Here is a 14,160-nt window from a genome sequence, read left to right on the forward strand (position 1 = left end):
GGACTCCTAAGTCACTAAGACCAAATCACACACTATGCTCCATGCTGAAAAAACAATACATCACAGAAATTCTACTGATTTCACCACACCATTATAAACACTACAAACCATCAACTTTTAACCATTAAAACGGTTTCCTGTAGTGTGTCTGGTTTTAACAAGCCAACAACAGAAGGTGCCCAATTACCAGTAGAGACCAACAGGCATCATTACAGTTAAAGCCAGTACAATTTCCGCTATAACCATTAAACCACTTAAAATTCTGTGATGATTTCTAAGTTTTTTTTCAGCAGGGCTAAAATGGCTGTTGCCTACAATCTGCCTCTGAACTAGGGCTGCACGATGAACTGGCGTAGCTCGTCAGTGATTTACGGCTCTGTGTATTACTTGCCGCTCCAGCTGAACGCACGTGATGGAGCTTTACTACTATTCAAAGTACCGGCTTCACTGACTAAGCGCACCTCATAAACGCATTCGATTAATCGTGTAGCCCTACTCTGAACATAAAAATTTTGAAAACAAGCTACGTTTATTTGCACACATATTTTTCCCCACGCATCTTTTTAGGTTCTCAACTCCAAATTTTCCTTTGATTAAATCGTTGTTTTTCCATTAACAAGCTGGGCAAGAAGTAACTGCTGTTCTTGCATGCAGTTTGGTTTTCTTTTACATTTGTATTACATTTACAGCCATGATTATTCTACTTTGATAATTAAAAGGTTGTTTATATGCACATCTGCTAACTGTTTACGAGAAGCACACATGTAAGAGGCTGACATTTAGCTGAACATATGCTTGTTTAACTAGTGACACTTAGCCTGCATTTTAAAATCTTTATTTGAATGTGGCAACATGTTTATTTTTAAACCTTTATTTGAATATGGCAACATGATATGGTGCTCTACAATATTTCAATGAGTAAATCTGACAGAGACCCCTCCCCTATCAGCCAATCATTGTTAGTAAACATGCTGACATCATCCATAGTAACGAGGTCAGCCCCGCCCCTACTCTCAGCTTAAGACTCCTCTCTAGAGTTTGTCTCAGCAGCTTTGTGAATAGCTTTTAAGAGAAAACTCTTAGCTAAAAACTTTTACTGCTATTTAAGAGAACTCTTAGTGGTAAGATCAAATGTTTTGTGAACACGAGCCCTGAACTTTAAACAGGTTTGAAGCAAAGATGCTGTTAAAGGGCTCATGTTAACAGAGCAGAGAGCGGCGTCTGATTGAGTTCTGCTGGTTTCGCATTGTTTCGTGCCCTGCGGATCTCTGCGGTGTCTTTCTGCTGATTAACCGTCTGTCAGGCTTGTCTGAACACATCCGTCTGTCTCCAGGACTGTAAAGCCTCTGGTTGCCATGATTCGATACAAAGCCATTTCATCACAGAAATCCTCAGAACACTTTCCTAATTCTCTAAAATAAATGACATACAAGACATTTCCCTCTGATTTATCAGCTGCTGTTAAACGTACTGTTTTGCCCCATCGTGAAAAAAGACATTTGCTTTTCACTCCACTCATCTACTGATACCCCGCGAACATCAAGAAGAAGATTCTTCACATAAAACACCACAAACGACACATTCAACCCTTTAGGGCAGACAGAAGACTCTGTCCAACAACTGAAGAATCCACGAGCGACGCTTTCTTCAACCGACACACCTTCACAGAATGAGCTCTTACCACAGACCGCTTTTACATTCAGCTCATCACAACGACTACAGACTTACACAATATTTATGTGCACAGACACACACTCACGCTCAGGGAACCGGTTTATTTACTGTTCTTCTAATTGAAAACATCCCTAAAGTAAAACCAAATAAACACACATCAGTCCTGTATAAACAAACAGAAGAAATGTGTCAGTGTGAAACAGCTGCAGCCGTTTACAGCTCAATAAACTGCAGATACGATCCATAATCATCAGAGTTTGGATTGTTTATCTGGAAACAGCCTCATATCAGCAGCTCCTGTGTGTGATAACAGACGCAGTAAAACACAGGAGCTGCTGATGAAGAACACCATCCTCACATGATTCTCAGCACTCTGGATGTGCACAGCTGGTTCGATGACATCATCAGCGGGCGCCAGGCCTCAGGGGGCCGCAGTCACATGGAGTGAAGTATGAGAGAAACCAGTGTGTCCTCATGACTCTCACTCTCTCTCACACACACACACACACACACACACGGTCTGACGGCAAAATGACTTACGGTGTGTGTGTGAGCTCTGAACGACACACAGACGGTTCCTCGGCCGGTCCCGCCCCTCCTCCGCTCTCCTGTGTCTCTGCGCTAGTTTGCGTGTCTCTCTGTCCTGTAGTCAGACTGCTGCCGTCCGCGTCGCTCCGTCTCTCTCGCTGGACTCCGGCCGGTTCCGCCCGGCTGAAATGGAACAGGCTGCCCAGGCGTCTGAGGAAGCCGTCTGCAGGGGGCGCGGTGGAGGCGCTCGGAGGAGCCGGGCCCCCGGCATCCCCTCTCGATCCGTCCTCCGTCGGTGACGCTGTGTTTCCGTCCGGCACGTCAGACGGCTGCGACTCCTAGAGAGAGCAGGAGAGGAAATCAGCGCTGAGACTCTTCCTGCGACGGTAGCGCGAGCACAGCGAGTCCAGCAGCAGCAGCAGCGTCTCTCTCTCTCTCGCTCGCTCACGCCCCTCCCCCCCGTACATCCCACCCAAACACTTAACCCCTTCAGTCCTGAACCGTCTGACGGCCAACATCTGAGAAAAACGATCTCAAAACACAATGAAAGAAAGAAAAGCAGTAGTTTTCAATCCTGGGCATGGTGACTCTCTGACTTAACACACAGTTAAGCTCTGCCTCTCTGTTAAGACTGTCCTAAAAACTACTCTCACCAATTAGCAGTTAGCCATAGAGTAATCAGTCTTAGTTCAAAATTAGACCAAGCTACATTTTTATGTAATACAGTACATTATGACCATTCTTAAACAAACATGAACTCACTCGGACTTTCAGCAACAAGCTTCACTTTCTCCAGACTGAATATCTGAGCAAAAGTCATGTAGTGTATTCTACTTAACTTCAACTTATCTCATCATTTTATGCAACTGGCCACCAGGGCCGTATTTTAAAAAACAATTCTCAAAGTTTTTCAGTCCAAGTCTTCCTAAGACACTCTTAGTATCACAGTAAAAGTGGGGTTGACCTCAGAGAGATGATGACATTCTTTTAAATCGGTTTGAGTGGCTGTTAGAGAGAAGTTAAGGAGAAATATATAACTATAAGAAATACAAACACTTAAACAGAACATATTCAAGTACGGGCTACACACCTACGGTTAGTCAGCGGTTCTAGGTTGAGTGGATATCCGGGGCTTAGCCCAGAGACATTAACAGTGACTTTAAGCAACAGCTTTCAGTGGTGTTTAGGCAATATTTCTCACATCATCTCCAGTCTCAGTGCTACCTGAGGTGCTGTTGCCAACAGCAGACATATGTTTGTACAAATGAAAAAAATCGTTAAAATTAGCTTATGTTCAAAACATATTACTGAAAACATTCGGGGCTTCAACCCCCTTAGCCCACCCCTAGGGTCACCTCTGGTTGTTCCTAATCAATTAAACTAAAAGAAAACATTTCAACTACACGTCAAAATACTGTACGCATAAAGCCAAGAACCATCAGAGAAAAGACAAAGGAAGGCAAACTGGACTAAGTTTACAGCTAAAACATCTTTGCATTTCAGGCGACACCTTTTTAAAAGTCCAGTGTTACTGTAATATTCCAGAATATTTACTCCTGGGTTTAGCAGCTACTTTTAGCAAAAAAAAAAAAAACGCAGAACTGAAAAATCAGTTTGTTCAAAACAAGACTACAGTTCAGTTCTGTTTATTATAAGCGTGTGTTGCGGTTTTGCCATTTGCCGCTTTTAAACGCTCAAACACCTAACATTTGAGTGGATTCTGATTGTTTTCATCGCTCATCAGCTGAGGGGAAGAAAAAATAAATAAAAAATTCACCCTGACAGTGCTTCCCATCATATCGTTCCTCTGTGTCATTACAGTCATAGTGTAGACTCACTATTCTTGTACAGTTTGAGCGATTATTAAATGTAAACTGTCCTTACAGTCTTAGCTGTGAACAGGCCTTAAATCTCAAGAATCTGCATTCTGTGAAAGATCTGCGGGATCAGAGTTAAACAGGTCCTGACGGGTCCGCTCTCAAATGTTTGGCTCTCTGACAAACACGAGAAGCTCAGATGAAGAGCCGTCTGAACCTCTGCCGCCGCTGACCCAATTTAACATGAGAAAGCAGAAATCCAAACGCGGCTCTACGAAAGCAAGTGCACCTTCAGCTGAAACTGAAATAACAGCACGTTGGTGACACAGACCGGACGAACACTTTGCTGAACACTGTATGTGTGTCAAACGTTCGTCTGTTTATACTGTTTTTGCAGCAGTAAAAGTCACAGACGTGTTTGTTGATCTCAGAATCCACTCAACACCAATCAAAACACCAGTGCTTTTATGGAGCGTTACTGAATTATCTGTCAAGTAACGGCACGTGGCGGACGTACCTGTGCTGCTGCTGCGTTCAGGTGCTGCTCAGGTGTTGGATGAGGATCTGGCTCAGCGCTGCAGGCGACTCCGGCGGATCCATCCGTCTCTCTGACCTCACTGAGGGAAATAAACAAATCAGAGGAATATGCAAAGTCTTGATAATGAACTCTCAACTTCAGCCACAAGCCCAGATACCTGCCTTCAGCTTCAACTGTTCATGGATATCAGATTCTCTCCAGAGGCAAAAGAGAGAGACGTGAAGCATAGTAAGGCCGACACACCCTGCGATTGTCTAATGACTCTTTTCTTCCAAATTTTTCCAGCCCGTTTGGACAGGAGCAAAAAAAAAGGCACGGAACTGAATCATCTGCATTAAATATACTTGAAATGCAGAACAAACACAGCGCTGTGGTGATTCGATTGGCACAGACTGACACAGAGAGAGAAAGAGCAGCTGAAGAACAAACACATCAAACAATTCACTAACAAGACTCGACGTGCAAAAGTGCCACAAACTTACACCAAACATGTTCACGTTTGCAAACGTGCTTCGACTTCACTCGTTCAAGAGCTAAAAATAGCCGAAAAAAAGAGTAAAAAAATAGCTGAGACAAACCTTTCATTGCTCTCGCTGTCCGCGGATTTATTTCTGGAAAAGAATCTGGAAATGTTTCTGGCGAAATCCTCGTGCCAGGACATCTGCCTCTTCAGATCGGACATCGTGAGGAAACGAAGCAAACATCTAAAAAGACTCGAGAGGCCAAAACGCTTCCGAACTGAGTGTGATCTCCATTTCTGCGCTGTAACAGATCGCACTGAGAGTTTGAGGAAGTTTGTTTGGGAGGAGTCGAAGTCAATGATCAACTCGTGCGAGGCTGCAAGAATATTCCTGACAGATTAAAACATATGTGGAGATACAGGAGCGTCGAACAAACATGTCAGCTGTACAGCATACCAGCACAGCGAGTCAGCACGTGTCGTTGACAGGCGAATAAACTCGACTCGGTTAGTCGTGGTAACAAAAGAACCGCTAAAGCGGTTTACAGTGTCAGTCCTGCTGATGTTTTAGTGCTGGTGTGGGAGTGAATGAGGCAGCAGACATGAATAAACGTTGAAAAGTCAACACCACACACACACCCTGATTCACACTTCAACAGCTCAGAATGTTACACTGTATAAAACACCATTTACCTGTTCAACTCCACATGTCTGTGCTAGCTCGACTGATGCAGCTGGGCCATTCTACAGAAATGTCCACTTTTGGCAAGATGTCTGAAAATTGAGTTTGTTTTCTAACATTTAAACTTATTATTAGATTACCTTTTGACTGTATAAATACATATAAATGGCAGTTTAATGGGTTTTTTGTGCAATTATTTAAAGACCACACATATCTTTTTTGTCACTTTCTTTGGCAATGTTAAAGGTTTTTATGAAATATTATTTCTCCATTTTTTTTTCTCAGCACATGTGGAAAAATAATGAAAATGCAAGAAATAAGGAGATTATGTCTTAATTAAAGTGACAGAAAAAAAACAGTAACACCAGTGACACGCTGAATCATACATAAGACCTGACAGGAAGGGGACACCAGTGACAATTTTCAGTGACAAAAATGCATTTTACAAAATAACTGCTGCAAGGTTTTTTTTTTATTTCCTAACAGTAAAGTAGCTTCATATGAAAGCATGACATAAATGATAAGTGAAATTTCTGATAAGTGAAAAGAGACAGTGGACTTATCATGGGCCTTTTTTCATAGATCTTTAGGAAATAGGAAGAGGGAAGTCAAGTGGTGTCATCAGTGTGATCAATATTTCAAATTTTTGTTCAACTGTACATTACACTGTTTGTGATTCATCTGTAACACCAGTGACAAAACTCCAGGAGACCACTACTTTTATTATATATTTTATAATATTTATTTAGCATTTAGTTTTTATGCCATTTATATCATATATTTGATAGTTATGAATACATGATTGTATTTTAAATGGTAGAAAAAAATGTTTTTGTACATGGTTGTGGGGACGCGTGGTTTTGTGATGCTTGAAATTCTATATAATTCTCAATAATTAATTTAAAAATAAATATTGCCACATTAATGGCTCAAGGTGGTGTAGTTGTTCAAATAACATGGTTTAATTTTAAAATATGAAGAAATTATAACCCTAAAGTTTTTTCAAGTGTACACTGTAAAAACTGCTGGGTTAAAACCAACCTAGTGCTGGGTATAATATCGACATATGCAGCGATGTAATATTTCTGTAAATGCTAGGGGCAGAAAAATTTACATTTCCATAAAATGGCCCAACATTCATCATACTTTCAGATTAATGTGGATAATAAAGAAACTCTCTCTCCTGCTGTAGACAAAAAAAAAAAAAAAAAAATAGATACGTCACAGAATTTGTAATGGTTTAATGGTTATAATGGGAATTGTACTGGCTTTAATAGAAACTCTAATCGGTCTCTACTGGTAATTGGTCACTTTCTATTGGTGGCTTGTTATACCACTAAATCCTAATGGAATATGTCCCAAAACACACTACAGGAACCCACATTTAATGCTTTTAATGGTAAAAAGTTGATGGTTTGTAATGCTTGTAATTTTAAGTAGAAAGCATTAGAATTTCTGTGATGGTTTCTATTGTGTTTTTCTATTGTAAAAAAAAAAAAAACAACAACAACAGCAACAACAACATCAATATAACCATCACATGTTATGGAACATATTCCATTAGGATTTGGATTTGGTTTTAACAAGCCACCAATAGAAGGTGACCAGTTACCAGTAGAGACCAACAGGCACATTACAGTTTCAGTTCAAACCAATACAAGTCCCATTATAACCAGTAAAACCATTACACATTTTGTGATGGTGTCTATTGTTTTTTTCAGCAGGGTCATGCATGGTTGATACATTCATTAATAAACTGATAGATGATGGAGGTTTAGTGAGATGAGTTTGAAACTTTAAGTTGTTTAATATTTTCTGTTCCAGTGGCGCCATCAAGCGTTCAGTGACTGAAACGCGTTTTGTGTTTCAATGATGGGGAAGTAGAGAGAATTATGTTATGCACAATCAATTCGGTTAAAGAGAAAAAAAAAATAGTTTTAATTTTAAAGATACAGTTCACCAAAAAATGACAAGCTTGTTGTCATTTATTGGCCCTCGCGTCGTGTCCCTCCAAACCCGCATGACCGTATTTTAATTAAAGTGTGCGACCAAAGAGCTTTGAATGCTGCTGACTTCAACTGTATGGACAAAAAGACATTTCTCAAAACATCTTATTTTGCCTTCCACAGGCGACAACAACACCGCCACGACCGCGAGGTTTGGGTCATTAGGTGTGCAGCGCTGCACAAACGCCTGTGTCTCGGAGTTGAGACTGAACACGCACCAGTCCAAGGAGAATAATAGCAGTACTTTTTAACAGGCAGCTCTCTGAAATAAAACATACGTGTTGCTCTTTCATGGAAAAGCTCATGTTGGCTCAGAATGAGGCTGAACATAATTGGAGCCAGATTGATTAAAACAGCTGAAAATGATCTCTAGCAGAGGAAACAGATCTCATGTTATTTAATTATCTGTTTATTTTCAATAAAATTCATTTCACCAAGAGGTGTTTTTTTTTTTCGCTTTCTCACAGAGACCAGCAGCCCGATGCCTTTCCATGATGTTATGAGGAAACACGACACCAAATATAGGAGTGTTTCTGCAGTTGTTTGACAATGTTGCAGTGAAGGCTTCAGCCCAGTGGCACATGCGGCTCGTGTGTCTGCCTGGCTGTTTGGTTTCACCGTATGTTTGGTACACTAAATCCAGCAAAACCGTTTGACTGAAACCGATTCTTCAGTTCAGTTGGTAAAAATGTCAAGTGAAAACCTGAGATCTGAACACTCTGAAGCAGAGAAGAGACTGGTCAATAGAAAGCGCATCACTTGATGAAAGAGAGGAGCGTCCTGATAGACTCGGGCGTTTGGACCGACTGCGGTAGGGTGAGCTTTTATAAGGAAAGCTGAATGATCATTTCGGCTTTGACATCTGTTGTACGACACACAAAGCCGGAAGCCATATGTCTGCCATCAGTAAGAGAAAAAGCAGTCCAGGGGCCACCAAACTGAGTAAGAGTTATTAGTCCCCGGGGCCCGACCACAGGATAAAAGAGACTGTGTGATATTATAAATGCAGAGCTACATTTTCCAGAGCAAACCTCCCATTCCTCGGCGCGGCGGCGCTTCGGTCTGGGTTTCATCAGCCGCTCGGCTCTTGTACATTATTCCACTGACAATGAGAGATTGATTTGTGCTCGTGTGATCAGCGCTGGCTAATGAAAACAGTCTGGAGTGCCAGATTCGGAGCTATTTTGAATACAGAGGAGCATTTGGAGCGCGTCTGGTTAAGTCTGGTTAATTGTGGAGCTTTACAGGGTCAAACTGCATTAGGCAACCACTCCAACAAGCCTGCAGAATAAATGTTTCCCACATGCTTGACTGAATATTCACAAGATTCACAGTAGCCGAATGGTTTTATGCTGGATTTTACTCATTTGGTTGTTGTGGATCACCGCTGTCCAAGAAGAGGGTATTTGCTTTGATGTTACTGAGCTGAACACTGAGTCCAAACACACACACACACACACACACACACACACACACGTGTGATGCAGGTGCAGCAACTGACAGGCCTCTACAGTGCTGATTTTCTCCTGTAATAAATGACTCGACTAATGACACCGAACAGAGGAAAACTCTCTCCAGAGACGCCGCTAACCGCTCACACACAGCAGCTTTATCCAACAGCACAGCATCAGCCGTTTAAACATTTTAGCTGGTTTATACGGACCATTGTGTGTCTAATAGGCCAATGATTAAGTGCTCAGGCTGCCAAAATCATTAGCAACCCAAACCTCTGCAGATCTACAGCTGCTCAAACACATGAGTCAATATCTGCACACACAACTCACTTAAGACTTTTTGTTTCTAACTTATAAACACCAGAGGGCAGAATTGTTCAAAACTAAACATTTGTGACTTTACTGACTTTACTAATTGTCCACTTCAAAGAGGCTCAACTGAAACATAAATGCACATATGTGACTCTAGACCACAAAACCAGTCGTAAGGGTTCATTTTTTTTTTAAACTGAGATTTATACATCATCTGAAAGCTGAATAAATAAGGATAGGACCATATTTGGCAGAGACACAACTATTTGAAAATCTGGAATCTGAAAGTGCAAAAAAATGAAAATACTGAGAAAATTGCCTTTAAAGTTGTCCAAATGAAGTTCTTAGCAATGCATATTACTAATCAAAAATAAATTAATTTCTGATATATTTAAGGTAGGAAATATCTTCATGGAACATGATCCTTACTGATGATTTTTGGCATAAAGGAAAAATCGATCATTTCGACCCATACAATGTATTTTTGACTATCGCTACAAATACACCCGTGATACTTATGGTGCAGGGTCACATATAGTCACATCATATATCTGTTTATAAAAAAACAGAAAGTTATTATATCTTTGTGAACACACAGGCCTGCTCACAACTAACACACAGGTTTTTCACATGACAACGTGACATTGACAAATGCCAAGCCAAATGGAGAAGAGCATTTATGAATGAATGTCTCTTTCAGAATTTCTCCAGAGACGTTTACACTAAAAGATAAAATCAAAAATATATTTTGCAAGCAAATACATTCAACAGATATGAATAAACCAGCAGCAACACTGGATACGTCTCGAGTAACTGATGTGAATTCAAAGCCGAGTGTTTCGGTCGGTCTTTATGTCTGGGCTGAGGACAAGAGGAAATGAAAGCAGATTTCCATCTGGTTTTATGATTATAGATGTCAAAGTAAGACAGTTTTTTTTTTTTTTTTACTTTAAGGGTAATGGACCACAAGTCCATTTTGTAGCACTTCATTTGGTCCAAACTCACAACAACACCTGTCCACAGACTGCTTTTTCAATGATATATGTGTAACATTTATTTTGAGTGATCCCCATGAAATACTTTCACTCTGATAATGATTTAGTGTCCAACGACAATATGTGTCGTTGTCACAGACTCAATACACAACGATACCATTCATGGTGTGAGAGTGTGGATATGATGGTTTTACAGACGGACTGATATCTGCATCTTCTCAATCGCCCTCCAGAGCAAACGCACCGACAGCGGCGGCCGTAACTAAACGCTGGATCTGGGCGGACGCTAATTTAGGTATTAAATACACTCCTCATTAATCATCAGAGCTCGACACCTCGTATATTTTCTCTGTTCATATTGTGGGAAGATTTGGGAGGCACACGGATTCATGTCCAGTTTCATCCCCAGCACTTCTGTGTGTTCAGTCAGTTCAAGCGGAGCCACTCAGTGAGCGCTTTAGTTTTTCCATCGCCCTTCACGATCTGTCAGCGATGATAAACGCTGTTGTTCATTAGAAATGCAATTAGTGCAACACGCGAACAAGCGTACATCATTAAAACACCCCGTCTGAGTGCTTTCCTTGTGTCACTGATTGCGTGTTTGGAGTTTCCTCTAAACGTCATATTAAATTGTATCTGACCTGCAGGACAGACTGTGATCAGAGGAAAACCCTCCAGTGCAGGAAAGGCTGGATTTGTGCGCCGCGGCTCTGGAGAAGAGCTGAACACCTGGAAGAGAGAGACGATAATGAGCGTGACTTCTGCTAAAAGAGGTTAAGAGGAGTCCTCCCTCGAACCCTCTCTGCTTTACGGTCCTCACAGCCAACGCTTCCTAACAGTTTCTACGTGCTGATCTGAACGAGGACGGCGGGTTTGTGTGGATTTCTACATGCTATCGAGGCAGGCTGGTTTTGGAAAGCGGTGGTCTCCTCCTGCATTTTCCATCCAGAGCCGCCGAAGTTCATCCATCAGCGGTGACAGGCCGAGAGAAAGCGATAGGCCAGTATCACAGCCAAACCTCCAACACAAATAAATGTAGTGATTGTGCTCTCGCGCGGCCCCGCACACTCACGACATTCATGTAGACGCGCGGCTGTCCGCAGGAAATATTCGGATCAAATAAAATGTGCAAACTGAACCAAATGTGTTCCAGTCCGGTTTCCAAAATCACATGAGCAAATGCATTAGGGTTTCTATAATCGCTCGAACACATTTATCAATACGTAGGTCACTTTTTTTTAAAAAAAAAAACGCTTCGTCTGCAGTTCATTTCACATCCGAAATGCAGGAAACACTCCCTACAGTCTCCAATCCACTCATTCTTCATAACACTATTATGACCCATAAACACTAGAAACTGCATTACATAATGTTCTCCTATGTTACATTTCTTCACAAACAAGAACGCCACTCCTCCTGTTCAGATTCAGTAAATGTTACACACTCCATTTACAACACTACTCCTGAGGGTTAACTATTTTTGCATAGACGGGAATGGAATTAAAAGACTAACACGTATGTAGTTGTTCATCTACAAAAAAACATTTAGATTTGGAATATATTTCAATATGGTATTAATGTAGATGTACACTGTAAAATCTAATTAGTTGGGCTTACTTAAAAAAAGCATGCAAACCGATTGCCTTAAAAAAAACTAAGTAAAGTGAAATAAGAATAGTATGTTGTAGTGACAAATGCTTAGTATAGTTTACTTACACGGGAGCTCTAGTAACTAAAAAAGAACTGTAGGGGGTACTTGATCATTTACTTTAGGCTTACACTTGACTTAGTATAGCTACTCACTGACTCCCAGAGTGCATTGCGGCATGAATAAATTATGCAAATGGTTTGTTTGACTGTTGTTGTTGTTTTTATTTGCTAATTTTATTTACTGACTTGTGTCAGCAGTAACACAACAAAAAGAGAAAATAAAATAATATAATGGTTATTGTCACAATTAATAAAAATAAATAAAATTGAATTGTTACCATCGTTGTGATTCACGTGCTGAATGTTGAAGTTTGTGACTTGAGCACATTATCACAAATATTAAAGTACTGTCTCAACCCAATAAAGTTTCTCAAGGTGTTTATGAAGAACAATAAAATTGTAAAAGATCATTAATAAATATAAAAAATACATTAGCTAAAGATTTGGAAAGATTTAGCTAATTGCAATAACAGAACTTGAAGGTTACCTTCTAAAAGCAACCTCCTTATTACTTTTCTTCCCTTGAAATCAAAAATTATGACTTCATGTTGCATTGCTGCATCAATAGGAAGAAAATTATAACAAGAAAAGCAAAGTTCCAAGTGCCCAACCAAACAGAACATTAATCACTATAATGGTAAGTAAATAAAATAATAATAATAATAATAATAATAATAATAATAATAATAATAAATAAAATAAGACACACCAACAACATTTTACGAAAATCAACATCAATTTATGAAGTCAGCTTATGTGACGTTCTCTCAAATATATAGTTGTACTGAAACAACATTCAAGATGACTTTGGGAAATGAGTGAATGTAACTAGTGAAAAATAACTGCAGATTAACAATTGCCACCTCAAAAAAAAATTGCTTTTCTTCTTCTTCTGTTGTTATTTTGCAAAGTAGCAACATATTAGTGCACTGCTGCCTCTCACTGGTTTATTAATGTCATTGGTTTCTTTGTGGCTACTTGAATATTTTAAGTAAGCGTCACTCAAAGTAGTAAGTAAACTGTTTTACTCGCCTGAAAGTAGCTGTAACTTAATAAAACCTAGTAAGTATAGCAACTAAGTAAAGATAACTAATTATATCTAAGTAAGGTAAACTATTGGATTTTACAGTGTAGCAAAAGGCTCTCTTATTCAGTTTTGTATTAAGTTAGGTTTTGATCAGTTGTGTACAGAGTGTAAACTGGCCTGTAGGTTCATTGAGTTGCTCTACCAAAGCAGTGAGTAATACAGTTTTATCTATTTGGAATAATCCAAATAAATGATCCAGTTTAGTCACAGGGATGCTGCTGTTTTAAAAAAAAGTGAGTATTGAGAAATGGGATTGTAAAAAACTGTACCTGAGACAGAACATCTGAACAAATGTGGAGGTCAAAATGGATCATTAGAGCAAATGCATATCATTTAATGCACTGGTGTCTAAGAACAATTAATCTGCACATACGTAGTTGATAATTAATTGCGGGATTATTTCGTCATATTTTCTCACTTCAGAAGCACAAAAATTTATTACGGACTCCAAACAAATGTGCACAAACTTAGCGCCTGAACTTTCTATATAATGGTTTGTCATACCCGAATTATTTTGTAATACTTCCATTAGATTCCAACGATATCCACAGTCGTTACGCGTTTATGGTTTGCCGTAAGTACCGTAAAGATGAATTTATTCAAACTGACCTGTATATTATCGACATGCAGGCCTATATACTAAACTGTCATCAGATATATTCAAGTTTTCGCATGACAGTGAAAAAGATGAGTATCGAGCGGCTTTAAAGAACATTTATCCAAACTTGTGTTCGTCTCGAATCGCGTTGCTGTACACACTGACCGCTCGCCGCCGAGAAACATCAGGATATTTTGTGTCCAAAGGTACAAACAGCATAAAACCGCCAGACACGAATTGCATGTTGCATTGTTAAGAGTCAATAAACGCTAACGTAAAAAACTAATTCGGTGAGACAG

General features: G+C 39.9%; 1 protein-coding gene across 1 annotated transcript in view; it reads right to left on the minus strand.

Moving 5' to 3' along the window:
• LOC127171950 (beta/gamma crystallin domain-containing protein 3) overlaps positions 1–5,661 on the minus strand; it is a 30,442-nt gene extending 24,781 nt beyond the window's left edge. The window contains exons 1-3 of the mRNA XM_051120926.1: positions 5,136–5,661; positions 4,537–4,636; positions 2,215–2,540 (exon numbers count right to left, since the gene is read on the minus strand). Coding sequence (XP_050976883.1) covers positions 2,215–2,540; positions 4,537–4,636; positions 5,136–5,239 — 530 coding nt within the window. The 5' untranslated portion in view covers positions 5,240–5,661. The remainder of the gene's footprint in view (positions 1–2,214; positions 2,541–4,536; positions 4,637–5,135) is intronic.
• Between the last annotated feature and the right edge of the window lie 8,499 nt (positions 5,662–14,160).

The sequence above is a fragment of the Labeo rohita genome, chromosome 10 (assembly GCF_022985175.1).
Source record: "Labeo rohita strain BAU-BD-2019 chromosome 10, IGBB_LRoh.1.0, whole genome shotgun sequence".
Lineage (NCBI taxonomy): Eukaryota > Metazoa > Chordata > Actinopteri > Cypriniformes > Cyprinidae > Labeo > Labeo rohita.